General features: G+C 54.6%; 8 protein-coding genes across 8 annotated transcripts; 4 read left to right on the top strand and 4 right to left on the bottom strand.

Annotated features, from left to right (window-relative positions):
- Window positions 1-9,866: 9,866 nt before the first annotated feature.
- BDP55DRAFT_588366 (uncharacterized protein) lies at window positions 9,867-11,730 on the bottom strand (the record flags this gene model as incomplete). The annotated part of the gene is made up of 2 exons (XM_060570900.1): window positions 10,738-11,730; window positions 9,867-10,680 (listed from the first exon to the last, which is right to left on the bottom strand). Coding segments are annotated over exons 1-2 (1,680 nt in total), but the record flags the coding sequence as incomplete, so codon positions are not given.
- Window positions 11,731-12,750: 1,020 nt separating this feature from the next.
- Window positions 12,751-13,879, top strand: BDP55DRAFT_750696 (uncharacterized protein; the record flags this gene model as incomplete). The annotated part of the gene is made up of 3 exons (XM_060580625.1): window positions 12,751-12,769; window positions 12,824-13,744; window positions 13,812-13,879. The coding sequence occupies 3 exons, from the start codon at window positions 12,751-12,753 to the stop codon at window positions 13,877-13,879; spliced, it is 1,008 nt and encodes a 335-aa protein (XP_060426289.1).
- Window positions 13,880-14,282: 403 nt separating this feature from the next.
- On the top strand, window positions 14,283-17,890 carry BDP55DRAFT_750688 (uncharacterized protein). The gene is made up of 3 exons (XM_060580624.1): window positions 14,283-16,114; window positions 16,181-17,175; window positions 17,251-17,890. The coding sequence occupies exons 1-3, from the start codon at window positions 14,316-14,318 to the stop codon at window positions 17,562-17,564; spliced, it is 3,108 nt and encodes a 1,035-aa protein (XP_060426288.1). The 5' UTR covers window positions 14,283-14,315; the 3' UTR covers window positions 17,565-17,890.
- Window positions 17,891-18,361: 471 nt separating this feature from the next.
- On the bottom strand, window positions 18,362-19,395 carry BDP55DRAFT_731523 (ribosomal protein S5, N-terminal domain-containing protein; the record flags this gene model as incomplete). The annotated part of the gene is made up of 3 exons (XM_060579824.1): window positions 18,362-18,619; window positions 18,690-19,070; window positions 19,126-19,395. 3 exons carry the CDS (start codon window positions 19,393-19,395, stop codon window positions 18,362-18,364), a joined length of 909 nt encoding a protein of 302 aa, XP_060426287.1.
- Window positions 19,396-20,126: 731 nt separating this feature from the next.
- Window positions 20,127-21,205, bottom strand: BDP55DRAFT_558628 (rhodanese-like domain-containing protein; the record flags this gene model as incomplete). Its single annotated transcript, XM_060569822.1, has 2 exons — window positions 20,127-20,181; window positions 20,241-21,205. The coding sequence occupies 2 exons, from the start codon at window positions 21,203-21,205 to the stop codon at window positions 20,127-20,129; spliced, it is 1,020 nt and encodes a 339-aa protein (XP_060426286.1).
- Window positions 21,206-21,973: 768 nt separating this feature from the next.
- On the top strand, window positions 21,974-22,850 carry BDP55DRAFT_253090 (anaphase-promoting complex subunit 11). Its single transcript, XM_060566291.1, has 4 exons — window positions 21,974-22,347; window positions 22,400-22,431; window positions 22,483-22,546; window positions 22,614-22,850. Exons 1-4 carry the CDS (start codon window positions 22,206-22,208, stop codon window positions 22,655-22,657), a joined length of 282 nt encoding a protein of 93 aa, XP_060426285.1. The 5' UTR covers window positions 21,974-22,205; the 3' UTR covers window positions 22,658-22,850.
- A 333-nt stretch (window positions 22,851-23,183) lies between these two features.
- BDP55DRAFT_558685 (uncharacterized protein) lies at window positions 23,184-24,230 on the top strand (the record flags this gene model as incomplete). The annotated part of the gene is made up of 1 exon (XM_060569827.1): window positions 23,184-24,230. The coding sequence occupies one exon, from the start codon at window positions 23,184-23,186 to the stop codon at window positions 24,228-24,230; it is 1,047 nt and encodes a 348-aa protein (XP_060426284.1).
- A 1,487-nt stretch (window positions 24,231-25,717) lies between these two features.
- BDP55DRAFT_750685 (uncharacterized protein) lies at window positions 25,718-27,328 on the bottom strand (the record flags this gene model as incomplete). The annotated part of the gene is made up of 1 exon (XM_060580623.1): window positions 25,718-27,328. One exon carries the CDS (start codon window positions 27,326-27,328, stop codon window positions 25,718-25,720), a length of 1,611 nt encoding a protein of 536 aa, XP_060426283.1.
- Window positions 27,329-27,623: the final 295 nt, after the last annotated feature.

Below are 27,623 nucleotides of genomic sequence, written 5' to 3'. Positions count from 1 at the left end.
AATGCCACCTGCTCTTCAATCGCGAACTCTGGGATATAGCGTCTTGTTGGTCGAGAGATAATGCGCTTGGCTCTGCCGTTCCCACTCCACCACTTCGACTTCCCCAAGCTCTCCGTCTCGCGCCATCCGGGAGCCTGGGAGCTCCTTGTCTGGCCTTTTCGCAATCCGGGTCTATTGGCACTTGGTGAATATTTGACTGTTGCATGCGGCTAAAGCAAGACAGGATGATGTGGTGGGTTGCGTGATGTTGGATCCGTCTCTCGTTGATCCCTACAGATACTCTGTGCAAAACGCCGCGGGGTGTGGCCCAGTCGAACGCGGAGTGAAGGCATGTTCGAAGTTAATGGGTCCTCAGATGCAGACGCGCCGATACGCGACCTTCAAACCACCCCTACGCGATGGGCGACAGCGATCCTCGGACGAGACCTCGCAAGCTGCCGGAGCACCGGGTCCGTGGAACCCCCCGACCCCTCCCCTCGATCAATTCAACGTGGTGACGCTGCGGTGCCGCTCATTACCAATCTGGAGGGGCAGCAATTCAAGCATCTATCTCCTGCACGTCTTCGGCCAGGGAGTTGAGAGGAGCGCTGGCCCATCGGTCACCAAGGCACGCAATCAAGCAGTGTGTCATTTGTGATCAGCAGGACCGTCATATTGGGGCTGGTTGGTGAATCCAAGCCCTGATCTGCAGTTTGCAGAACGTGTCCGCATCCGTGTCGGTCTCCGTGATCTCGCACCGACGTAGTTTCGAACCGCCGACGTTGCTACTGCAGCAATAGGCCGCGTTTCCAGCCCCAGCAGTTGGTCTTGCAGAAATCTCGCAACTTGCTCCGATGTTCCCCTCACTTCGCCTCGTCATCATATCGAGTTTATGGAGCTCTTGCTTTCTGTTCTCCTCTCTCTTCCTTGCGTTGCATGCAAGCTTTTGACGCATGCACAAGTGGTTGCATGCGCCGTCATTACTGGCGTCGAAATCTTGTCGCCCTGTGTGCCCGTCTCCAAGGTTCCCCGACTCCACGTCCGCGGTCATGCAGGTGTGGATCAAGTTCGAGGTTCTAAGGTGTTTGCTAACGCTTGTCCGGGAGCGTTTCTTCTACTGCGTACAAAGCGTCCCCGCAGTGGGGCCTGCCAGTATCCATCACGAACTGCAAGTTTTTGAAGCCTCAAACCGGGGCCATGGACCATGGGCCTGTCGGAAAGGCCTGGACCCTGGATTTTACTTTTGCGGGCTGTTCCAGTATGATATTGACTTTGAGGCTCTGTCGAAAGAGCTCCATCAATGTGAAGCATGCGCCGTCTTGTCAAGAAAGTGACAGTCTGAGCGAAGTGTCCATCGTAACCATCACGACTCGGGGGAGCGAATGCTGTTGCTCACAAGCCATACATCCCTTCCTTGGCGCAGTTCCCCCGATTTGCAGGCTGCGATCATCGCGACTCCATTCAAATCTCGGGCAACAATGCATTTGAATCCTTCTTCGTGCAGAAGTTCCTAAGCCATTTTGGCTTCAATGTTCATCACCGCTGGTTGCCGTAGGCTGCACGTCGTCGGTGACCATGGAAAGAATCTGTTCAGAGACTCCGTTTTTTCAGCCACCCCTCCAGCCCCTCATGGGCCGTTCGCTCTGCTTGGTGCTTCCGCAAGCTTCGGCGATGATCTCGACGCCAACAGGCAATCCCCAGCCTTAACCTCGCAACGCCCGGATGCCACCAATAGTCATCTGTGTTGAACGCCAGCGGGATGACTCGTGGAATGATCTCACGCGAGTACGCACCCGCATGGCGACCCAGAGCTTCGGAGGTGCCAGAAAGGAACCGGTGCGCTGCTGCACGACGCCAAAAAAATACTGGGGACAACCCGTGCCGCCGTCGCGACCCTGGTCCGCCCCGCGATCGCATACCGAGTCCCGCATCGTGACACTCTTTTAGCTTCTTTGCTCGCCATCTGCTTCAATGTGATTTGTCAATGGCTGACGGTCTGCGGCAGCTGCGGCTCAAGTGTAGACTCGAGTTCCCATATCAGAAGAAAATTTCTGCAATTTTCTCCTCAATGTTGACCCCATCATTCCACCGTCTCGACAGCAACGACATGCAAGCACTCCGCACAGTCTTGCAGAGGTCGGGAATGAATTTTTCTTTGCCTCGTGCATATGCGGCGGTTTGACCGCTGTTGTGACTCTTGGAAGTGTTTGGAGGCCCGAGACTTGTCGGTAACTCGGTGGTCCTCCCCAACCACCTAGACCCTGTTTTTGCCGCAAATTTGTCCACTTGGGCAGCGAAAATGCAAAAGTCTCGAAAGACTGGAACGTAGCGGTAAGTCCATGGGGTCTGGTAAGCCAATAATTGCTGCAACGGTATGCATGAGGTTGCCTCGAACACCGTTGTGTCTGGCCGAGAATGGCGAATACCTAGAACTGTGTGTGTATGTAGACGTCATGTCATTGTCTGATTGAGGTAGGGTACTCCCCAATGCCGCGTTAAGACGTCCACGTCAAGTTCCACTCGCTGGCTGAATGGCAATACCGTGGCACGTTTCGCAGAACACATCGGATTTTCGGTGGTTTCAAAGCGTCACCAGCTTCTTGAAGTGTATCGATGCCTCGAGGCATTTCGCCTAACATCGCAAATGATAGGTTTGGCAGCAGGCTACAATTCTTGTTCAAGCTGCCGGCGAAAGTGGGCTGAGACAACATTAATGTGGCTTGCCGGCTCAGTGCCGTGTGGCGGGACGGCTTCGTGACCCGAAATTGCAGTTTTCTTTTTGACAACAGCTCGGCGTCGGGCGGGCACGGGCATGCATCGGCTACTCGGGGGAAAGCTTTGGTCGTCAAGGCGGTTTGCTGGGTGATCCGCACTCGGAGCAAAGGGATGGTTGGCATTGAATTCTCACATGGTCTATTCGTGATGGAGCCGGTGTCTTGACTAAGTTCTTACTCCGTGGACTCTACTCCGTACGGAGTAAGCAGGCAGGTGCTGCGTATCCGTAGTACAACCAAATTGATGAATTTGCTTCAGGGCTTGAGGGCGTCGTCGAATTGACAGGGTTGCTGCATTCGATAGTGTCTGGAGCATCGACCCTTCGCCCACAAACGAGAGCGGTGATGATGGGTCTCGGATACGGCGAGGCGGACGAGAAGAGAGAAATTGACAGGTTTGAATGCAGGGGGTTGCATTGCTCGTGGAGTCGTCTAGAAGGTTTATGGAAGGATTGAATAGAATTGTGTATGGATAGGAATGCAGTTGCGTGGAATCAAGGCTGACAAGTGAATGCAGCTGCCAGACAGAGACGAAGGCATGTCGTTCTTTCTCCACCATCCCGTCAGCCACACTTTGAGGCTTCAAGGTGCTGTTAGGTAAGCAGCGGAAGAGGTGTCCCGGTGCAGATCCACAGCTGCACAAAAGACACGAGGCTGAACGTTGAAGGCCTGAGGCGCACTAAGGCAAGTCGCAACTTCCGATTCCCGTCCCCGGTTCCGCCCAATCGGCCGAGCTGCTTCTCCAGTCCGGGACTAGCGCCCGATCTTGTGCACGTTGTGTTCTTCGATCCCTGAATGTCGTGTCTTAGTAATGCAAACCTTATCCTTTGCATTGGGAGCTTGTGTCTTGTGCGAATAAGACAGCTCTGCACCCAAACGCAGTAATGCTCTCCACAAAGTACGAATACACAGTGACCTTACGGTCTATCCATTGCAATCAATTGTCAAGGCCGTTTTCGCCAATCCAACCACGCAAGACTCTCAATTGCTATGGAAACTCTCATTGGGACAAGCAACTTCCCTACCCTTTACTGCTCTCAACTGACCATTATCTGCCCACAGACATCTATTCCGAGCAGGATCAGTTCCGTGTCGCTGACAGCTTGTGGTTCATCCCATGACACGCAACACCGAACACCCGACGTCTCCTCTCCCCCTTTGCTCTGCTGCGGACCCTGTCCCGGTAGCGCCTCCTCTCGCTGGAGCTCTGACATTGATAGTTGCGTCTCAGGCTAAGAACAGCTTCCATTTCGTTAATCCCCTCGACCCTTCGCGACCCCGTCAGAGCAAATCGGATGGCACCGTCACGAAGAGATTTTTGCCCTTCGAGCTTCCCCTTGCTGCCGCGCCGTCTCTCACAATATCCCACACATCCCGTCTCTGCCGGACTTGTCTATCCAGGCCATGCTAGGCTCGACGAGAGAAGAAAAAGCAACGACCATTGGCGGAAACGCTTGCAAAGTTCCAGCTCGGGCCCTGGGTCCTTAAGATGACCGCTATTACTGTCAACGCTCTCCTCCGCACGAAGACTTATTTGGCTGGCCTTTGGGCCTGGGCAACCAATCGACATCAATGGACTCAAATGAAATTCTCGCCGTACAAGCCCGCACTCTTAAGGGTCAGACTGTCAGAATCAGAATTCTACGGATACTAATACACGCTATTGCGCAAACATTTATGCCAGGTAACCGTGGCCGCCGCGATGGATTTCGTCCCAATCTTTTCGCAAGCATCTACCATGCCAGCGACGGTTGGCCCATGAACTCATCGTGGATGCCGTCAGAAGACTTTCGACAATCAAAGCGTCACACGCTACCACCAGGAATGGGTTCAACGAAATAGCTGCACTTTGACCACCTGCCATCCCATCCACTCGAACCCAATGTCAAGTTGTCAACCCAACGTAGGCACCGTCACATTGCACGCCACCCATTTGGAGCAAGCGGCGTGTGCATCATGGCCAGGAACAGAAACAGGAAGAGGAAACGCTCGAAGCTTCCACCACATCCTCTCTGCAACCACCATTACTGGTCGCCCATGCGAGCTTGTGAGGGGAGCCGTGCATACTCAATCCACTGCCATCGTCGTCCAAGTGCCTTGGTCGTATTTACCGCTGCAACACTTTGTTATAATCATAATCACGACTCTGATGGCGTTTCAAGTCTGATGGACTTTCCAAAACGACCATTCACAAAGTAGAGTTGCATCACCTCACCATTTCGGATTCCTCAAAACCACTGGCCAGCCTTCATCGTTGCACCAGTTCGCTCATCAACGATCCATATCACATGCGGAACCCTCCCTTGAGCTCGGCACCAAAACAACCAATCTGGGAATTCAACATGACTTGTCTCCATGGCAGGGAGCCAGGAGCTTTGACCAAAATCGTAAGCATCAGCGAATTGCGAGCTATCCGAAATGCCGGGTCTCTCCAGTGTTCGTCATCTTCTAATTGACTTTGGGCGAATATGATTAGAAAGATCTCGCAGTTATCTCGCGTGACTTTTTCGTCTTGATCATCACTTCTGCTTCGTGCACACATATCCCAACTTAGGAGCCATCGCTGGGCGTCCAGATCGTGACTACGAACGAACCCTGTCGAGTCTCTGAAGAATGCCTCGAATCAGTGGCTAGACAGTGCGCTTGGACTTCACCAAAGAAACTTTTGAATGGGCTAGTACAGATTATCTCGCGTATCACTGGTCATTCCAGCCCCAGTGACATGCCATCGGCGATGGATGACCGGTCCAGTCGCCCTTGCAACCTACAATTCGTGATTATATACGAACTACGGAGTGCGGATACAAAGTACAGATATGGGCAGACACGGTTTCCTTGGCCATCTCGAATTCCACAGATTGCAAGCTTTCTCCCTCTCCACGCACAAGCGGTAGCAAATCTCCATATCAAGCCGTCCTGGCCGAACGAGGAGCTACCCTGCATAGGGCCAGGCGAGCTACATTGAACTTCATGTCATGACGCGAGCCTGCATAGGATTTGCCCGAACAATGCCTAGCTGGCGAGGCTCTGAGGGAGCAATCTAGGAAATTCAAGGCATTTTACGCAACTGAACACGACTTTGCGGATACAAATGCAAACACGGATATCGGACTTAACTACCTATCCTAACATGGCAAAGATCAGTCGGGCACTTGTTTCGAAGGAGAGTCAGACACCTTTGCCTTTGGGGGCGCAAGATATGCACACCTGGTTTCCCTTGCTAGACGATCAACCATGGGCTTTAATCGGCGACGAATCCGAAGCTCCTGGAAGCAACGTCCTCCAGGACAAGGGTATGTTGGAGAGCTTCCTCGGGGACACCTGCATCCACGCGAGGCGTCAACCCGATTCTTGACCGACCGAAGAACGTTCATAGCCGATGCCGTTGCCCCGTGCTAGCGGAGGCGTCGGTAGCGCGCAGCTCGTACACAGCAATTACAACATTTCGAGATGAAATCGGCCGGTTCGTTATCGTTCCTCGCTTCACCACGGAAACGGTATATGAGGTCTGCCCAAAGTTCGAATGCCGTTTCCCAGGTGCGGGTGCCGAGCGCACGAACGATCGGCGCCTGATTCAAATCGCATTCAGCCTTGAGACTCCAGCCACCTTCCTTTTGGTAGAACGGACATCCGCTTCAGAAATTGATAGCCGTCACCAACCCTTGACATTTACCTAGCCAACAAGCCAGTGCTTTTCGAGGGCTCTACCGGTGACACGCATGCATTCATCCTGGATTTCTACGCACTACAGGCATGTCACTTGGCACCGAGCTCAGGTGCAAAAAGCATGTGCGTCGACTTCTTGAAAAGCGTTGGCAATAGGCCCTCGTACAACTGCCAGGACATCTCGCCTTTCCGACAGAAATGCTCTTGAATGCCTTGTTCTGGTCGCACACAAATACGCTGTCTCGGGTTCCGTGTAGGAACGAACAGATACCATGCCATTCGCCATGGGCCACAGGCTAGTCACGAGACAAAGTCTGTCCGTTGACGTCGAATTCTGGTCCCCTGGTCCCTACTTACTCCACAAGAGTTACGAACTGGTCTGAGTCCTCCGAGACTGCCCTCAGCAACCCCTCAGCAACCTGCTTTCCGGCTTTGCTCGTCCTACAGAATATGAGCCATTGTTTTAGCTGCCAGTCTCCGATCGTCAATACCTACGTCCCTCCAGTCCTTCGATCTTGCCTATCCGTCAGCATCACGCAGGATTGAACACCTTTTGCCCCCTCGGTCCGTGATGGATTTCTCCAGGGCCCGAATCCTGCAACAAAGACAAGCTGCATCCCCGTCGCGTCCCCACAGACGGGGCACCGGATGCGCCGACCGGCCTGCCTATTCCGGGTCTTGAAGGAGGGTGTCAGCCGGGTCTGCAGCGCTATTGTGTAGCCAATGCCGGGGTCATCGCCTAGGCGAATTTGCCTCGGCGGCTGCAAGAAGCAATCAGCGGGCCCAGAGCACGTCTGAAGCACCGAGGATTGCGGGTGCTAGAGCAGCTGAATGACCTCGAAAGGGCACAAGATTCGCGGTTGACGGCTTCATTATGGTTCAGCTCTTGGACGCTAGCCAACAAACCGCGCAACCCCTCATCGCACTGTCGACTGCTTGTTGTCAGCAAGGCCATCGTCTCGAAACACAAACACGGCCTCTCGTGAGGTCTTATCTTGTTTCCTCATCCGTGGCAAGTCAATCACCACTCGTTCATCGAACGAGCCATATTCCGGTGCACGGGGCTGAGACATTCTGATGCTATACCGCACAGACCAAAGGGCAATGGAACATTGCTCGGATTTGTATGCTAGAGATGGCTACCACAGGCGTCGCTTGAGACTAGGGGCATCACGGTGATATCAGCGCTGCGCAACCGAGACATCGGCGTCGGTATCCATCGAAATGGCAATGTTGACGAACATCCCTACGGAGTGATATCGATCGTTCTGTAGCCTGTGAGGCTGTGGACGTGTCATGTCAATGCCGTTGCAAACATCACAACTTTGCTATCTCTGGGTCCGAGAGACACTCACACTAGCACATGCTTCAATTGCAAGCAGGCAGTTTGATTACTTGTGTCTGCCAGTTGTTCAATATTCCCAGGGGTCTCCCCTCGAGATCTCGGATGGAAATTGGAACTAGGTCAAAAAGCCCATTCCATTCCTCGCCCAAGTTGCACACCAACCACACGCTAACTTGGCGACGAACACCCTCCCACAGGGCCACAGGAGAGAAAGGATTCAGGAGGGAGCACCAAGAGAACAACAAAACCACTTTACGCGTTCCCTCCAAATTACCACGCGACACGGCTCCCACCAGCCGACTAGGCGGCCCCCTTGGACAGACGCCAGACGGGGCCCTGAGCTGGAATTGGCAGATTTGCACTCTCGCATCTGCAAGCCACCTCGCATCGCCTGGCTCCCCCACCGTAAGCCTGCACGCAAAACAAGATTTCGCGCGAACAGCATGCCTAGTTGTTTGGGAAATACGGCCATAGGGACGGGTGCAAAGTGCATTGTCCAAGGCGGCCCATTGGCCAGAACCACCCCCAGACATACGAATAGCTCAAATCGCGTCAATCCCTCGCACGACTTACAATCTCCTGCGTCTAGGGCCCTGGGGAAAAAGACTCCGCTCTAATTCTCCGATTGCGCGATACTTTGGATGGCCGGGTCTCGGCGAGTGAGATCCCCAGTCCTTCTCAGGCGTTGTGCCTGTACCAAAAGACGTTTTTCCTCAGTTGCTGATATTGGGGAAATTGGGCGGAGGTGACAGGAGTAGGTGGATTGGAGCCTGTCAGGCTTACTAAGTCATTGTTCGATTTCGGTGATCACCAGACTGGGGAACGACTCAGGAGCGCAAGGCGGGCGATTCGTATTTGACCAACAAGCTCGAGTGGGCTTTGTTGGAGGGGGTGCCGCCTTCCAATTCGGCCGTTGCTGGCCCCGGCAGATCGCGATGGGCAGGCCGCAGAGGCATTGATATTCCCATGTCGAGCCCAGCCCACAGCGAAAAGAGAATCATCGGACTCGAATCGGGCTGTCATCTCCGTTCCCCCTACTGTCGCTCTATACTAGGAATCCGTTCCGAACAGCCACCCGCACGCGCGAGCAAGAGGCCTAAGGCAGAGTTGGTCGGCCCAAAAAGCAAGTGCTTCTTTGTTAATGCAAGGAGACATGGCAAAAGGATGTTTTCACTGCTCACTGCTTTTGTTTGTTGGTGGGTTGTGGATATGATCGATGCTATTGATAGCAAAAGTATCACGAAGCGAGTGCTAGTTGATCACCTCCTACTCTATATCCCTGGAATAGGCCGCTTCCCCCTATGATTTCTGAGTTTCTGACCGCCTTGCGAATATCCGGACCTCATTTTCCTGCCTTATATCGATAGACTCTGTCTCCTGCATTGCGTTTCCACTTGTTCATGACACGGATTCATTGTCATCCCATGTGCCCATGCAGCGAGAAGGGCCAGGCGAGATGACGGAATACCTATTCGGGGGCCCTTGAGGGCGGATGCTGCCGAGATTTGCATGCGGAAGTATCAGGGGGGTTCAAAAATGCTTTAAGGTAATGATTCGCGGACCCCTTACTGACAGCTTCACCGCTGGTTGATGTTGACGACCGTGAAGCCGATGTTTGCGAGAGCAAAGGCTGGTTCTGGATATCAGGACAAACCTGAAGTTAGCGTAATATTTGGCCACCATTGTGGGCAGAAGCTGGTATCCTTTGGCCCCTGACATATTTGGCTCTCAAGAGACAGTTCCCACGAGATATTCATTTTCATCGTGCCTGAAGAAGTAGAGAACTCATCGGATACCCTTAGAGACGTAGAGCAGCAGGACTCACTGCGCACCATTGTCACGATTTCACAAGTCTGCATTTCTGTCACGTCACACTCAGTTGTAACTATACCTTTAGATCAACCTCGTTGAGAAGACGATAGCGATCCTACGGCGAGGGAAATATCGTGTTACGGCAGATAGATGCTATCACTTTCATGATTTCAATTGTCAAACTCTTCAGAAAACTGCATAAGCATCTACTCGAATAATCTAATCTTCTTAAGTCGCTTCTCTCGCTGCGAATCCAGTAACCTAGGCTCAATGACATGCTTCAACCTCACGCCATTCTTATCCGTAACCGTAACTTCACTCCGTCCCTTCCATCTCTTCTCCTCAACGTCAACCAAGGAAGCCCGTTGTTCCCCATACCCAGAGACCGCTTCTTCATGCGCCATGTGCAGCAAGGCAGGCCTCCCGTCGTCATCTCCGCAGGCCGTCTTCCACGTCTCCCGTGGATGTCCGGGGTCACACACCGTCCCCGTACCCGGTGCCCACCGCATCTGTCCCGGCATCCGATGCGCGCCCAAAACATCGCGCCGGTCCTCACCCATCCAAATCGTCCGGAGCCCAGGCGTGCTCTGCATATAACATACCTTGAACGGCAAAAGCCCAGAAAGCCGACCGTAATCACGGCCCTCAGCGATATCAATCAAACTCGTCGCCTTTTCAAGAAACGTCGTCTTGCCCTCCGCCGTCGTCTTGGCAATAGCGTCGGTGCCCCCGCCAGGCGACGAGAACGAATCACTTCCGGCCTTGGGTGAATTACGCACCATGACCAACGTGATGCCGCCGAGCATAAGCTCCTCCGCTGGCCAGACGGGCGACGAAGCTGAGACGAGGGGCTCGCATGTTGCTGTGTCTACTACGGCGACTTCCATCTCGTACAGCCAGATGGCCATCTTGTCCGAGGCCGTCTCGACTGCGATGCGGGATACAGCGGCGTAAGAGGCGCGGTGGATGCCTAGGGCGCGGGCGTCGCGGTTGTAGAGCATCGGGAGTGTCGAGCCGCTGTCGAGGAGGGTGCGGAAGTGGAGGGTTGGCGCGGAGGAGTCGCGGGCCATGTGTGGGTGTCGCGAGGGGCGGTTCTTGCGGAGGCTGGATGGCGGTTTTATGCCTGCGCGAGAAGAGGATGATGGCGCAGATGGTTTGGACTTCCTTGGGCAGCGGGGAGGGAACCCTGGCAGGTCCGAGTCTGAAGCAGTATCAGCATCGTCGTATTCTTCGTCCGAGACGTCTTCGGCGATAGATGTAGGCCAGTCCTTCAAACTCAGCATCGCTGCTTCCTCCTCGTCGTCTCGGTTCTCACACTTTCTCTTCTTGGACATGGACATGCTCCTCAGCAGCGGCTCCGCGCCGCAGTACGCGAGGCTCTTCATCCTGCGGAACGACATGGTGACGCTGTAGTGTCCCATATCGTACGCCGAGTCCGTCTCCGGGAGAAAAGTGCTCTTGCGCGCAGAGAAAAAGGGCGAGGGGGCCGCGCCGGCATCGCGGTCGGCGGTGAAGGAGACGTAATTCGGCGCAAAGTCGACGAGGTGGCCTGCGTAGATGAGGGCCCAGTTGGCCGAGTAGGGGATGCGGGAGGCGCGGTAGAGGGAGATTGCGGCGGTGATGTTGGCGTGCTCTGGGGGGAAGGAGGAGTCTGGGAGGGAGTCTGTGAGGAAATTGATTCTGGAGGCGATGGCTTCTTCTTTGTGTGCTTGGAGCGAGTTTAGGGGTGTCAATGCCGGGTCTTGGTAAGGATCGTCTAGAAGAAGGTTGTGTGTATCTTCTCCATGCTGTTGAGCTGTGAGAGCGTCGAGTTGGGCGCGGGTTTGGTTCAGTTCTTCGAGGATGGGGCCGGCGGCTTCTGGGTTTGAGGAGAGCGTGGACTCGTGGATTGCTTCCCATTGAGAAACCAGGCGGCGCGCGGCTTCTACGACGCTGAGATTCTTGCCCAGCGGTGCGCCGATGACGAGAGGTAGCGTTTGAGGCTGTGTATGAGAAGTTTGGGGATTGTTTAGATTCTCGGCCTGCATTCGAAGACGCCATATGGCCTCGCGCTCTTGGGTTTCTAGCTCTACGCGGATCTACTCGTTAAGCTCGTGTTCGTGGGCTTCGACTGCCAAACGACGGGCAGATTCTTCCGGGCTGCACAAATCGGTCTCTTCGTGGTTGCCATCTTCGGCATGGGCTGAGTTAGACTCTAGTTGCGGGGGTTGCGAGGTGGTGGTGGGTGAGTCGCGAATGCGAGCATCCGCGTCGTTGGAGGCACCATCATCGGAGCTCTGCTTATGAGACATTGTTCTTGTTGTTAGGGAAAGGTTCCTAATGCGGGAAAAGCAGTGAGTCTTTGCTGCGTGGCTTTAGTTGCAGAAGTCTGCGAAAGATCTATCTACTATTGGAAACCATACGACTTGGAAGCTCACTACCTAGAGGGGCTACAAGAGAAAGCTGAGGCTTCTTACGTGTTCCATCCTCAGTATATGCGACCTGCCAACACTCGAATTTCTGGTCTCAAACTTCATTTCATAATTGCCGGGTTCGTAGCTTCGCAGCTTTGCGACAACATCAGGTAGCCGCCATTGCGACAGTTGCAAAACGGCCCGCGACAAAGAGACAAACCATGTCGCAAATAGAACCCCATTCTGGCGAGAGAGCACGTCCGGAACCGGCAATGCAATATTGCGTCCCGAATGCATTGTTGAAACATTGACCATCTATCCCTTTCCTCCCTCTGTAGGTTGTCTTCTTTGTTATCGCCGTTGGAGGTCTTTGTGACCACCAAGAAAGACGGCAATGACTCCTTGTGATATCCTCTTTGGGCTGGCTACAATGCGACAGATCAAATCATTGAGAGTTTCTATTAGACTCTTTGAAAATCGTAAAATGGAAGTGTTTCGCAAGTCTGAGGGGAACTTGAGTTCACTTCAACTTTCTGCTTTCCCAACCCCCCGTTCCTTTTGTCAGGTTTTCTCCCCAATGTCTCTGTCTTGCGCAAGGTGATCATTCTTCTCGAACAGCTGCCTTCCACGTAACAGCTCTTATTTACCTTGGAGCTTGGACTTCTTGCTCCTTAATTCGGCTCTATCTTCTCCCCTCATTCTTGGTTGTTCCCTTACGTTCACCGTTGTTGATTTCGCAAGTCTAACAAGAGTATTCTGAGCACAAGCAAAGGCAGCCGAAATGGCGCAAGCAAGGATGCGTAGGTGTCACCCGATGACAATATTTTACTATCCACAGTCTAATCATGCTGTAGCTGAACTGGCCGACATGGTCAGGAGGCAATATCACAGGTTCCCTTCCGATACGTGGGAAGCTACACGGCTCGCACTCGAGAACCCAGAGCCTCACCGCCTCTTTGAACACATTGAGACACTCATCTCCACACGCAAGATCGATGCCATCCTCCAGAACAATGCGGACTTTCGGGGGCTCATGGCAAGTCTGTACGGCCAACGGTATGAGTGGCTTCGAGACGTGGATCTCGGAGCCGCTCGTTGGGGGTTGAGACAAGAAGAGGGCGTCGAGGATCTCGTCGCGCAAGCCAAGACAGCCGAAGAAAACAGACAGAAATCAGAAGACCAAAAGAGAGATCTCATGCTCAGGAAGATTGTCGAAGGCGGCGGTGATCTAGATAGGTGGCTCAAGGTTTTGGGCTTCGAGGGCGTCAGCTTCTCCCGGGCCGAGATCGAAGCGGTTGCGGCAAAGATGAGAACAGAGTCTGGATCGGTGGAAGGCGAGGGCCGTCCCGGGTATGGTGTGGGAGAAGGGAGAGAGGGCATCGGAGGCCCGAATCCCACTGCATGTCTAGACGGACCCGAGGGCACCTACGGTCCTTCGACGTTCGAAGGTCAGTCAAGCCTCCTTACCGAAGAAGAGCCAGTACAGCCTGAGATGGTACCGAGAGCCCCTACCGAGGGCGGGGAGGCACCCAGGAACCCCTTTACAACGGAGTGGCGTGCTCGTGATAACCCCGGCGATTGGAAGTGGCCGCAGGTCTTTGACCCTTATTTCACCAGCAACCAATTCATCAGGAGGTCGAAGAATTACAAGCGCCCTGCACGTAGCCTTCCAGTAGATGACAAAGATGAAGAGGAGGAAGAGAAGGAGGATGACGAGGATGCCTCGGCTCAGGAAGGGGAAGAGGAGAATTCCGAGGGCGAAGTGATGACCCCGAGTGCGTTAGCTGCCTTGGCCACGACTATTCGGACGCGGACAAAGTCTAAAACGAAGACAGTAACAAGTACTCGAGGCGAAGGCTCTCAAAGTGATGCGCAAAAGAGTGACAGCAAGGATTCAAGGTCACGGGTAAGTCAAGTAAACTCAAGTAGTCCCCTCGAGAAAGAAGCTGACGCAGAAGATCAGCCACCAAAGACGAGCCGTCCGACAACCACAGAACGACTGTCTGAGGGCAATGAAGACGGCCGAGCTTCTGTCACTTTCTCGGGAGTTACAGAGTCGCCTCCAAAGCCCCAGGGCCCTGTGATAACGCCTTTCGTTGTCGACACCAGGAGGACGCCTCCGCGTGATGAAGCGACTGCCCCCTATATCACCGTCACTGACACATCGTCATCCACGCATCAGAAGCCCGCGAACCAATCTGGGCGCGGCAGTCGTCTCGTGAGAAACTCCGGCCTCGCCCCTCCCTCGACACAACCCGCTCGCATCTTCACCCCCCTGGAGAAATCTATATTCCCGAATCCGACTCTGAGTCGCCTAGCAGCGCATCAGAGGCCTCCGACGTCGATATGGTCGACCCAGAACCCGAAGATGCCGCCGCTGCGGCTGCTGATCGTGGCGACACCTCTGATAACCTCCGCTCCCAACCCTGTGATAGCCAGTGGCTCATCAATTGGCTCAAACGAGACGCCTCCACCACGGACGAGGACCTGCGCATGATCGACTACAAGGGCTGGCGCATCCACGCGCCCAAATTCCAGCTCATCCGTATCAAGAACTTCCTCGCGGACGAGGACATTGACCGCACACTCAACTGGGAGCGCAAATTTGCCGAAATTGGCGAGTTCTTACAGCACTGCATCAGGATGAGAAACGTCACGGAAAAGGACTGGTACGTCGACCTACGCGAAGCAATCTCCATGCTCCACACGCACGCAATCTTGGAAGAGCACCATTACGGCAAGAAGAAACTCGTTGTCGATTTTCCCAAAATGAGCACTACCAGCACGCGACTGCCGCCGCTGCTCGACGGGCGCGACCTCGTCATTGAGAAGAGGCCGAGAGATCCGGTGCGGCCTCGCTACCTCTTGCACCGCGTGCCCGAGTCCGTTCAGGATGTCGACTACCAGATCCCCGGACCGCTCCTACGGATGACGTTTATGAAGTGGCTCCGCGAGGACGGGAACCTCGTCTGGGCCACGAACCCGAACAGCGAGATGCCCGGCTCAGGAGAACGCGGAAAGACGTTCAACTACCAACCAGACTTCAACATGGCGCTCACGGAAGACGAGTGGTTCGACAAGTGCATGAGCGGAGGGCCCGAGACGACCTCGGACAAACTTCACGACGAGGCCAACTTTTATCTCCTCATGAATGAGTACGTCGGCGGCGAGGTCGACGAGGTTAAGCGAGACGACGGTAAAACGTACAAGATGCAGAGACACTACCCCGAAGGCGAGGCACAGCAGCGCTTCGCACGTTTTCGAGGCGCGAAGCGCGCGGCGCTGCAGCAGTGTCTCTCGCATTTCAACAGCGACGAGAACGTGGCGCTCGCGAGCCCCTTTCGCAAGCTGGTGCTACCGCCTACGAAGAGGGAAAGGGCGGCTGTGTTGGCTGATGCGAAGCGGGATATTGTGTACAAGCCGCACTCTGTCAAGGCGCCGCCGCGGGGGGTCAAGCTTGATCCGCTTGGTATCACGTACTGGCATAACCGGCTGCAGGTCACCAATCTCGATCGCGCGGATCGGTTATGGAATCAGACGCTGCGCATCCATGAGCAGATGCTAGATGACATGGGGATTCCCAAGGACACGGTTCAGCTCCCCAAACAGCTGTACAGCCCCGTCACACCTTACAACTTCATGAAGGACAGCGAGAGGGGTGTGCTGTCCTGGTTCCACCACCTGCGCACCCTCCGCGAGAAGCTGACGCGGGCGTACAAGAAAGATCCGCGGGAGATGCTCGAGGGCGTGGTCAAAAACATCGAATACGGTTTCCAGGGGCGGCCCTCGTGGGACATGGATGAGGTAATCGCTGCTCTCCGGGAGAAGAACGGCGGCAACTGCGGGCCCTTCCAAAGATTCGAGCTCCAGTGGCTGGAGTTTGTCTGCGGGCCCTCCACGACGGTCAAGGCTCAGCGGGAGGTGCTTCCGAAGCTGGGGCGCGATTTTGATGTGTTTGTCGCGCGTATGCAGGCGTTGCTGGACGAGCCGAGCCAAGCGTGTCTTTTTGCGGAGCAGGATCGGAAGTTTACGCTGCAGCAGGTAGCTATGGCTCTCAATTCTGGAATTCGCAAGGGTGATTACATCTTCAACGAGGATTGGGTGAACAAGTACAGTAAGGTACTTGCGGAGTGTGGAAGACTCGGGTAAGTCCCTTGCCCTCTGCTGAAGTCGTAGAAAAGCATGATACTAATAGAACGAAACTCTCTTAGCTACGAACGCTCAGAAACCGGCGAGGTGTCGATAAGCCGACCCAAGAACGACTGGCACCCAGAACACCGCATGAACTGGGACATCACCAACGACTGGACCAGGGAAACGAATTCAAGCAAGAATAACTACCACCGCAACAACGTCCCGGCTCCCTTCGACGCATGGGCATGGTCCTCAGCTTTCGCCCACGTGGACCAAATCAACTTTACTCGCACGCTGACGAAGGAGCTCCTCTGGGCCCTCGGCTACCGCCTCGGCGTCAGGCTCGCCGCGCTGGCCAAGAATATTCCCATACTCAACCAGCGTCTCAACCACGGCAACGACTGGGAGTATCGCAAGACGCAGCTTCAGGATATACTAGGCATGTGGAGCAGCAGCTTCAAGCGGGACAGAACGGGGGATGATGACATGGCCACGCCGCGAGTGTCATACAAGAGCGTCGTGAAGGCGGGCGACCCCGGGAAGTGGACGGAGGAGATGACGGAGGAGGAGGCGCGTGAGGTGGTGCGCAAGGGAATCATCGACGAGCTCTCGCGGGGCGACGGAACGTTATGGCCCAGTCGGCCGCGGTGGTTCCACAATCTGGAGGAAAACAAGCGCATCGTGACGCTGCACCGCGAGCGGATCTGGGATTGGGCGCTGCCCGGTGTGTGTGGGAAGAAGAAGCGGCAGTTCTTTTCGATGAATCGGTGGCCGGTGCATTTGCAGAGTAAAGAGCGACAGGAGGAAATCAGGAGGAGCGTAACGGACGAAAGGGTACGGAAGCAGGCTGAGGCGGACGAGCTGCGGACGAAGATGGTGAAGCTGGAGGCGAGCGTGATGCCCACTCCGGATGAGATTCGTCAGGGGCAGATGGAGCAGATGCTTTCAGTGCCGTATCATGTGGGCGACGACCGGAGAACGAAGTTTTTCCCTGGTGTGACGGAATATTGGGGCGGCGATACCCAGTCGCAGAGGCGGAATCTTGAGCAACGTCTGGAGACGATGCTTAATGGTGATTCTTTATCCCGACGAACATGTGGTCTCGCGCACTACTGAGATGATTTGATTACTGACTTCCTTCTTACAGAAGAGCTATATCCCAGCGACGGCATTGCGCCTCGCGGAACGGGATGGATTAGTCGCGAGACGGTCCAGACGCCCGGTAGCGAATCCCATGAGACGGTGGAGATTGATCCGGACATGGTGCCGAGAAGCATTCCGGCCCGGGTTCCCTCGGGAAGAAGAATGTCGTCGGCGGCGGGTGGGGCGGACGCGGGGGATACTCGGCCGGCGCCGGCGACGAACCGGGGTTTGTTCCCGCCGCGGCAAACACGGCGGCAGAGTGGGCGACGAGTAAGACTCAACGTCGCGGATCGGGAAGGTAGCGATTCTGAGCAGTAGGCTTGGTTGAAGTGAGGATTCCTTGTTCATTCTTTGCTGTCTTCGGCGTCCGGACGGGAGTGAATAGAGTGTGCTTTGTACTCTAAGATCCGCGTATCATTTTCCTATCACACCTTACTTGATTGGAATGTGCACTCCAACTGTGTGACATGTACTCGGGTGTCGTTAGTGAGCCTAGGTATTGAGCGAGTGTTACCACACTGCGCTATGCGGGGCCCAGATCTGTTTTCAAAGTAAGGTTATTGTCAATTGTCCGTTGAGCATGGCTTAGACTAATATCACGTTTCGGAGAGCCTTGATAATTATTTTGTCGTGCATCCGGACGACTGGCAGAGTAGGTGTACAATGGGAAACTCGCCGAGCAAGGACCGGCTCAAAAGGTCCGGTAATCTGTCAAATCTCTTACAGACCGTCGACGTTCTTGATGTCTCTTCATGGTGGAGTCTTTGAAACGCTCAGGTCCCGGTGGGCCAAAACCACACTTTTACCCCTCCGTTCGATTCGTCGATTGCTCTAGAGAATGAAGCCTCAAAATGAAATCACTCGGCCGATGGAACGTTTTCTGGATGGTATCGTAAAATTCATGCCCGTACTTATTTTGAAAAACCCGTCGGCTGCATTCAATGTTTGATCTTTATTTTCAGATCCGGAGCTAGTTTGCCCTTAGCCTTAATGTCATGCCCTGGCCAACCAACGATGCAGTGTAACACACGCAACTCCATGAAGAAATCCCGAAGCCGACACTTGTTCTTCTCATCTCCTCGCCGCCGACGTTCTCCCCATCATTCGCACATCCTCTAGTACTTCTTGCCCTCACGCAGGGTGTCCGCGTACTCCTCGAGAGGCGATCTGATGAGCTTGGTCTCCTTCCACAGGTTGGGGGTAAGGAAGCCGTAGGTGTTGGAGACGGCGGTGAAGGTGGCCTTGAGGGTGTTCTCGAGGGTCTTGGTGGAACCGGCGGAGGAAGTGTAGGCGTCCTCGACACCAGCGAGCTGGAGAAGACGCTTGACGGCGGGAGAGGCAACAAGGCCGGTACCGCGGGGGGCGGGAATGAGCTGTTGGATTCCATCTAGTCAGTTTCCCATACTTTCATGATGCGCAAATTGTAATTCGGGGTGTACATACACGGACGGTGACGGAACCGCACTTTCCAGACTCCTTGGTGGGCAGGGAGTGGGGGGCACCGAGGTTGGTTCCCCAGTATCCGCGACGGACGGGGATGACGCTAAGCTTGGCGATGATGATGGCAGCGCGGATAGCGGTAGCGACTTCCTTGGAGGTCTTGATTCCGAGACCGACGTGGCCCTCAGAGTCACCGATGAGGACGATGGCCTTGAAACGCGTGCGCTGACCGGCACGGGTCTGCTTCTGGACGGGCTTGATCTGCAATTGGGGAAAGAAAAACGACGAATTAGCATTTCCCTTCCTCTCCAAAACCAATTTGATATCCCATAGACTCCGAAGAACCCAAATCTCATCTGCATTGGGCGATTGTTGCGTCGTCGTCTGCGAAAATCGATTTCGGTTCCCGGTCGAATTGGAGTGTTGTGTGTATGCGCACCTTCATGACCTCATCCTTGAGCTTGGGCAGGAAGAAGTCGACAATCTGGTACTCCTTGATGGGCAGGGAGTGAAGGTAGATCTCCTCCATGGAGCTGATCTTGCCGGCCTTCACGAGACGACCGAGCTTGGTGACGGGCTGCCACTCCTTCTCCTCGCTCTTGCCGCCGCGACGTCCGCGACCACGGCCACGTCCACGACCACGGTCGCCGCCACGAGCTCCGAAACCACCACCTCCACGGGCGGGGGCGCTTGCACCACGGTCAGCCATTTTTGTGTCGTCGGGTAAGGGTGTTGAGCGCGCGAGTGAGAGATGACTGCTGCTGCGGTTAGTCCGGTTGCGTGGTGTTTCGAAGGGGGAGGAAGTTATTTCGAGATTCGGGTACAACTTTTTTTTGCGGGGGTCTGTGGTGGCTGTCAGGGCCGGCTGAATATTTTGCGATTGTGCTCAAGGCGGGCTCATTGGACGGGTTTGGCGAGCCCTAAGAGGGTGGCCTGAGCTTCGAGGCAGGAATTCGAGGTGAAGAGTGGGGGTTCCCACCTTGGTGTATTGCTCACCGAGTCTCACCGAGTCCCACCGGTCCTTAGCACAGTGTGTCTTGCGTCCCTGCATTTGCGCGATCTCGCAATTCCATCTCGAATGGTGTTCTTGACCTTTAAGCACGGCAGAAAAAGGCAGCCTCATCAATTGTAGACGAACACAAATTATCAAGAAGTACGCCACTCAACCGTACTCCTCACTTATATGCGCACTGCACGGCATCCAAACGCATGTTGTCCATAATCGTGATCCATTACCGTGGCCTGCTATGTACACCAGCCACCCGAACTACGTCCCTTCCAAACGACCAAAAGCCTGACGGACCTCCCCCATGCGCAATGCAAACTCCAAAGCTGTGATGTGCCGGATATCGTACATGAAAACCAGAGAAAACCAGAAGTGGGGTAGTGAGGGTATCGCAACTTGAAGCAACTCGACGCTGCACTGTCTCGCTCCATCTCTTACTCGCTCTTCCTGATGAGTGAGTCAGAAGGCTTGACCCGCTGTGCCCATTCACTGTGAAACATGTTAGCTTACGAAACGATTGAGATTTGGCGGGGAAAAATCAAACTTACGTCCAGCTTCCATCGTAGACTCTGCGCGTCTCAGGAGAGCCCAATCCAGCCTCCTCGAGAGCGGTCTCAATAACACAGGCAGTCACGCCGGTTCCGCAGCTCGACACGATGGGTTTCTCAGGGTTGACACCCTTCTCCTGGAAGATCTGCTTGAGCTTCTCCGCGGGGTAGAACGTCTTGGTCTCGGGATCCAAGACGGCTGTCATCGGGATGTTGATGGAGCCGGGCATGTGGCCGGACGACAGGCCAGGTCTCGGCTCCGGGTCGGTGCCTGCAAAACGGCCGGGGGATCGCGCATCAAGGATCTGTACGCCCTCCGCGCCCTCCTTGTTGTGGTCCAGCGCAATCTCGCGCACTTCCTCGAACTCGGCGACCTTGCCCTCATCCAGCTTGGGGATGGGGTAGGTACAGCACTCGACATTATAAAGCTCGCCAGACTCGGTAGGAAGGCCTTGCTCGACCCAGAGCTTGAAGTTGTTCAGGACGTGGACTTTGGGGTGGCCAAAAATCTTGAGGGTCCAGCCGACGCGCGGGGCGCTGAAGATACCCAACTCCTTGGTGTCGTAGACGACAACAGTGTCCTCCTTGCGGATGCCCAGCTCGCTCATGGCTGCTGCAAAGTCCTTGGCGGAAGGTAGCATGTGGGGGTACTCGCTACGGCGGTCAATGACCTTGTCGAGGTCGAAGAAACGGGCCTTGGGAATTCGCTGTTGACGGTAGACCTCAATGCCGGTGCGGCCATCGTTGGGAAGGAACCAGGAGGCGCAAAGAGGGACGGTGCGCGGCTCGGGGCTGATCTTGGAGGGAGGGTTCTTCTTGAGGGCCTCGTCGAGCTCCTTGGGGGTGACGAGGTAGGAGGAGAAGGAGCGGCGGGCGGCGAAGGCGGTGGTGGCTTGGAAAGAGCGCGCAGTGAATTGCGACAACTTGGCGCCGCGCGCGGGTCGGAAAATAGCGACGGTAACCATGTTGACTATGTCTGTGTGAATCAACTGGTTCTGGTTTGGGTGAATGATGTCAGATCAGGTTGGGAGGAATTGCCGGCTTGGGAGGAGCGGTGTCGGTCGATATCGGTCGGTGACAACGGCAAAGGGCGGGAGCCCGGAACGCTGGGCCCTTTACCTTTAGGAAGGGTTAGAGGGAAAGAGGAAAATCACCACAGATGCTTGAGCCGCAGAGGCATTGCATGTGGTGGTTTTCAGTGCGGGGTTGGAGGTAAGGTAAGGTGGAAGAGGGGAAAGCTCTGAATGAGGCTTGCCTCACAACCGTTTTTCCCTTTGGCTGATGGTTATTTGTTCTGGACGCCGCGGTCGGTGGTCACTGGTGGTGGTACCGGTGTGGTTATGGTGGTGGTGTCGGACGGGAATTTTTGGAGAAAGAGCAATGTAGTCAGGCCGCAAGGATTGGATGGGATGGGAATGGGGTACAGATACCTCGGAGCGATTATCAGAGTCGCTGGAATTCGGGGGGCGTCCACTGGTTCCCAGTCAGTGATAAGCGGGAGGAGACAGAGGAGGTCGGGGTCCGGCCGGTCACCAGTGACTCCGTTTAAGTGGGGCATCGCGACAAACCGCCTGGGAAAACGAAGCAAAAAATGACAAGGTGCGGTGACCGACTGGCTGTACGTACTCCGTAGGTGGGAACGGTTGGCGCGAATGCGGGGAGCTTGGGCCATGTCGCCATCTTTTTTTGACATGATTGACTGGCTGCAGGGCCTTGCAGACCCGCAGTTTTACAGAACCCACCTCACATGGGCAGTTGCCAGACCGCGGTGGTCCCGCCTTCCCAACTCCAACAAACAAAAGCCCCAGGGCTAAAATCACGACAACAAGATTACCACTTCATGCAAAGAAACAGAGGGTCTCATTCAAGCACACCAACTCTTTCACAACAGTATCTCTCTGAAGACACTGACGACAAACGAATCATATCCCCCAGATATCCAATCTTACCAAAACAACATCTCCAATGAAGGTCAAGATTACCCGGTGGAATACCGTCGCGACATGGCGGTGGGATATCCCCGAAGATGATGTCTGCGGTATCTGCCAAGTCCACTTTGACGGCACATGTCCAACCTGCAAATACCCTGGCGATGACTGCAGCATCCGTATGTTCTTCTCCGCCTCCCACATCGCCGTTGCGTGACTAATAACAACTAGTGTCTGGCAAGTGTGGCCACAACTTCCATATGGTAAGTGGTTGTCTTTGCTTGCTACGATGTCATTGCTAACACAGCTCAAAGCATTGCATCCTGGAGTGGATCAAGCAGGATTCAGCAAAGGGCCAATGCCCCATGTGCCGTCAAAGTAAGTTTCATCCCATTTGTTTGACGTTTGTCTTTGAGTTCTCTTTGAGTCAACTAACACACCCCAGAATTCGAGTTCACTGATCCAAAGAATGAGGCAAATGAGAGCTAGGGGTTTCTCATGGAAATGATTTGACATGGTTGGCGTTTGGCGAACTGGTTTAGAGATACCCAAGGCCCTTGTGAAGGCTCTCTTGGACTGGCGAAAAGACTTCCCTGTCCTGCTGGCCTTAACCTCCAAGCATACAGGATATAATGACACTGACAGAAAGGAGTCAAACTTCTATTGATTCCAGATCAAAAGCACATTATTAGTGGTAGTGACGAGCAAAGACTCTTTCAGCAATCACGTCTCATTCCATTGACCTGAGGCCTGACGGAAGAAAAGCATGGCTTTTTCATGACTGCGCATGCAAAGAAGTCAGAAGACCATGAAGTATCGGGGAGCAGATTGAAATGTATAATTTTCATGAAGCAGAGAATCGTTGTTGAAGAATATGCGGTTTCCTGGTCCTGTTTCTATGCCTGTTGAACTGATGTCCGAAGTTGGAGGTTCGCAATCACATGCCAGATCAGGCACCCCACCGTCACGTGGTGATAGCGATAAGATGTCCCCAGCAGCCTGGAACCGCTCCACCATGGCGTCCAACAGCTATCCAGCTAGCTCCCGTGCCACCCTGCAGCTCATCCTCGAGACCACCTCCGACCGCAGCTCCCATCTTACCCCAGGAAAAGATGCCAGTCAGCGCGACGCGAGGGACATCGTCAACACCAACACCTCGACTCCCCGCTCGCCTCGCCATCCCCAACCGCCCTGGGAATCCATCCCCTCTCGAAAGGATCACGCGACCTCGGAGGAACTCTACCGCCTGATAATGGCCGACGTCCCGACGTCCCCGCGCCCCGAGGCCGAACAGCCCGCCCAGGCGCCTTTGTCGTCGTCTTCGTCACAAGGCCAGAAACCCACCCTTGCCGGCTCGCCTCCCGACAACCAACTTGGCACCGATACAACAACGGCCATCATTCCCACGTTAGAAGCAGATGCCGCAGCTGAGAATGATACCGTTGACGAAGCCCTTCTTCCCAAACTCGACCCCGCCGGTTTCTTCACCCTCGTCTCCAACTCGTCGGCGAACACCACCCATCACCCGACCGTCAAGTACATCTTCCTAGACGATGACCCGGATACCCTCACAACCGCGCTCGCAGCGCATCACTCCTCGAACCAAATCTCGACCCCTTCGGCCTCGACCTCCAAACCCGGGCCCGGGAAGAACCCGAACCCGAACCCGAACCGAGCTGTCCTCCTCGATGTGGTCCCAGGCGAAGACGGCCAGTGGAAGGTGTCTTCTGTTGCCAGTCTCAGCGCGGACTTTGCTGTGACCGACGCCAGCATATCTCGACAGGAGGGCGAGAAGGAGGGCGGACTGGTGCTCAAGATTGACGGTGTTGAAAGCGAGGGCGCCACGACGATAATTGACAAGGAAAAAGATCGTGCTGAGAGCTTACCCAGCTCTAATAGTGCCGTCGCGAGGTCTGGCGGCGAGGAGTACGGACCGCTGCTCGAGGATTTCGAGCGCAAGATGAGCGTCCTCCGGCGGGTTGTTAAGGCTGGCGAGGATCGCGCTGAGAAGGCTCGTGAGACGAAGCCTTCTGATGCCGAGACCGAGCCGGCCGAGGAATGAGTTCGCTATTTTTGCGTCTTTTGATCGAATTTGGCTATTTACCAGCTGCATAATTGGGCCTTTGACATGGTCCACAGAGGACTCAAGACTTGTAACACCATGGTTAGAAGGTAAGGACCCACAGTACGCGGGTCTGTGTTATGAATACTGATCGGCTATAGAGATTGACAGAGGATTTGCCTATTGTCGGCTCAGACCACGGCGGCGGCGATTGAGTAGCTGGACCTTTGTACGATTCACGAATCACGAATCATGATGGGAACCCGGAGTACAGATTCTTTCCTCATCCAACTACCTCAAGAATGGCAGTAGAGATGATCTCTTTTCGAGACTGAAGTGGCCTTAGCAATCTATAGCTTGGCATAGATCGTTGACAGGCTATCCGAATACAAGATGTGTAATTAAAACTGAGCTATGTTCTCGTCCAATTGGAACTGCAATGGACTTTCTAGGGGGACCGTTGTTCCTCGACATCCTTTCCTCTTTCCCTTCTGCCTTCTGAACAAGTCATGCGCAATCAATCAATACAGTTTGTATTTGAAAATGATTCTCAGCTGTAGAAGGCGAAGGCGTGTTTGAAGCATCTCATACGCAGAAAGTAGGCACGTCTATCTTGTTGGAAGTTATCGAAGCAGTCTCCGGAAAAGCGAACATATGATGCCCCTCTGTACTGTGAGGCATATTTTTTCGGAAATCTTACCAGACTTTTGTGACATGTTATATGTTTGTTGGTTGCCTGTGCTAACGAAGATGTTTCTGCGAGTGAGTGCCCATGGTTGTAGGTACATGCTTGATCATCAAACTGAGGCAAACAAATAGCACCACCGCCGTCAGCAGCAGTAGCACAAAGTAATGCCGGATCATCGCCTGGCTCCATTCTTCAACTACCATTGCCAAGACTTCTAGCAGCACTAAGTTGTCACTATCAGTTTCAGCACTCTTGACAGTAGCCATATATCAAAGCCTCAGGTAGGAACCTAGCAGCTATAAATACAACGAGGTTGTTAGCGTTCCAAACGTCTCATCCCGACAGCGTTGTGACTCTAGCAGATCTGGCAGATTGCTCTCTCCGCATTACTAGGTATGTCTTCAGGAACACCATCCTTGGCCAGCTATGCTATCGGCACCCAAGGTTAAGCGCCACCGTACACAGACCTTGCTGCAGGAACGCATTGCGATTCGCGGTCTTCGTATGCGTTATGAGCGCTCTAACGAGAGAGCGTGACTGGCAGTGAAGGAGAGTTCAGAATAAAGTCAAAGTAGGATGAACTATTCACGGGATCTACACGTTCGGTCTTTCTTCCTCCTTCTAATATCTCAACAAAGAAGCTTCTCTTTCCGCGCTACTCACCTCAAGATCTCTAATTGTCTCAACAGTCATCGAGTTGATAGATCCCAGTCTGCTCAACTTTCTACATACGTTTTCAGTATTGCCGGTAACTTCCTCCATTGGCCAAGACTGCTCAATCCTGAAAAAAGCTCCAATACTACTCCCATAGAAACCCGCCATCTCTCCTCCACAACCCAGCAGGATCATACCGCCTCTGCACCTCCCGCAAAAACCGCCTATTCTCCTCCCCATAACTCGCCTGCACAGGCTGACTCAAAAGCGCATAATTCATATACCGCGGATTCGTCCTATAAAATGCCGCCTTCTCCACAGACACCGCCCCGTCCCCTTGTACAGCATTCGAACTCCTCGCCCCCGGCGCAAACGACGTCGCCAAGCGGTCTCCGTCCGCGCTTATACTTTCAACAAACCCGAACATTCTCTCGTCGTCCTTGGCCTCCGCCCAGGCAAGCGTGTAATCAATCCAAGCGGCGTCCCCGGCGTCCGCTTCGAGACCCATGACGTTCTTGACGCTGGCTATGCGGTCGCCGGCGCGAGTGACGGCTGCGGGTACGGGGACCAAAGCCATGGAGAAGATGCGGGCTTGGTCGCCTGCTGCTGTGGCGTTGGCTTTGTCGCGGAAGGCTTGCCATTGTTGAAAGTAGAGGTCCGCGCCCTGTTGTCCTTCAAGGTTGGGGAACGTGTGGCCGCCGATGAGCCAGCGCTTGAGGGGTAAGTTGCCGTTGTTGTTGGAGGTGATGAGGGCGGAAAAGTTCTGCGTGGTGGTGCTGTCTGCCGTGGGTTTGGCCGCGTAGAAGCCGGCAAAGGGGCTCGCATCACCCGCGGGCGGCGAAGACGCATTGTAGAACACGTATACGTTAAGGAAGTCCAGTTGCGGGTTCGCACCGCCTCCCATGCTGAGATAGATGTGCGACTGGGGGTCATATTTAGCACTAAACGTTTGCGTGGCAGCAAAGACTTCCTTGGCCTTGTCGAGTGAAAAAGTCAGGATGCCGGCCCAGACCTGGTTGGCGAGCGGATACGTCTTGAGACTGAACCGCGTCACGATGCCAAACTGGTTCCCACCGCCCTTGAGAGCGCGAAAGAGGTCCGGCTCCGAGGCCAGGTTGGCGTTGACGACCGTGCCATCGGCGAGCACGACCTCGTAGTTGAGGACATTATCGCACGCCATGCCGTGGAGTCCGCTGAAGTAACTCATGCCTCCGCCGAGGAGCAAACCGCCGACGCCAATGGAGGCGAAGCGGCCCCCGATGACGGTCACGCCCTGGGGCTCGAGGGCCTTGTACACGTCGACCCAGCGGGCGCCGGAGCCGACGAGCGCGTAGCTCTTGTCCGGCAGGTTTTGGACCTCGTTGATGGCATCCATTGCGAGGAGGACGCCACCGTCGGTGCTAGACCATCCTGGAGAAGAGCCGTGGCCGCCGCTCTTGATGGCGAGTTTGACGTCGTTGCCGCAGGTCGAGAGCACTTTTACTATGGAGGCCACCTCCTCGGTGGTTCTGGGTCGTGCGATGCAGGCTGGGCTTAGGCCTCCAGCCGTTTGACTCCAGTAGCTGTCCCGAATCGACTGGTAGTCTGTCGTGTTTGGGGCCGCGAATACTTCAGGCGGCAGCGTGGAGGCGAGGATCACGCATGCTTCGGCGGGCGAGGAGCATGAGTAGCCTTCTACTGCGAGAGGGGAGAATGATAAAAGGCCGCCTAATAGGGCCCTGGTGAACTGTTGCATCGAGTAAGAGTTATTTAGCATGACTAAGAATCAAATGCTGTGTGTGATTTTGTGAAGACGGTGTTGACTTGTAAGAACGTTGATCGCTCACATGTGTTCACAGTTTGTGCGACATTGGCGAGAATTTGGAAGCTTTCAAGTGCTTTTCATCTTCACCGGCTTCCCCGGACGTCCAGAAAGACTTCTTCGGTAGAATAGAGTTCCGCATATAAGATTGCCCAGTGTGACTTTGGGGCGGCACTTGATTGGAGGTATCCCACCGGCCCTGCAGTGCTGTACAATGGTTTGCGCCCGAGGGAAGTACGAGGTCTTCGGA

Source organism: Colletotrichum godetiae (assembly GCF_030913485.1).
Source record: "Colletotrichum godetiae strain CBS 193.32 chromosome Unknown BDP55scaffold_39, whole genome shotgun sequence".
Lineage (NCBI taxonomy): Eukaryota > Fungi > Ascomycota > Sordariomycetes > Glomerellales > Glomerellaceae > Colletotrichum > Colletotrichum godetiae.
Note: the sequence above shows the minus strand (reverse complement) of the source record. Positions and strands in the feature narration are given on the sequence as shown.

What these genes read in the sequence shown, in the direction of transcription:
- BDP55DRAFT_750688 (XM_060580624.1), top strand. Translation starts at nt 14,316, where the DNA reads ATGGTCGACCCAGAACCCGAAGATGCCGCCGCTGCGGCTGCTGATCGT. An exon ending in GCGGAGTGTGGAAGACTCGG is followed by an intron (nt 16,115 to 16,180) that starts GTAAGTCCCTTG and finishes AAACTCTCTTAG; the next exon opens with CTACGAACGCTCAGAAACCG. An exon ending in TCTGGAGACGATGCTTAATG is followed by an intron (nt 17,176 to 17,250) that starts GTGATTCTTTAT and finishes TCCTTCTTACAG; the next exon opens with AAGAGCTATATCCCAGCGAC.
- BDP55DRAFT_253090 (XM_060566291.1), top strand. Translation starts at nt 22,206, where the DNA reads ATGAAGGTCAAGATTACCCGGTGGAATACCGTCGCGACATGGCGGTGG. An exon ending in TGGCGATGACTGCAGCATCC is followed by an intron (nt 22,348 to 22,399) that starts GTATGTTCTTCT and finishes AATAACAACTAG; the next exon opens with TGTCTGGCAAGTGTGGCCAC. An exon ending in GTGGCCACAACTTCCATATG is followed by an intron (nt 22,432 to 22,482) that starts GTAAGTGGTTGT and finishes CACAGCTCAAAG; the next exon opens with CATTGCATCCTGGAGTGGAT.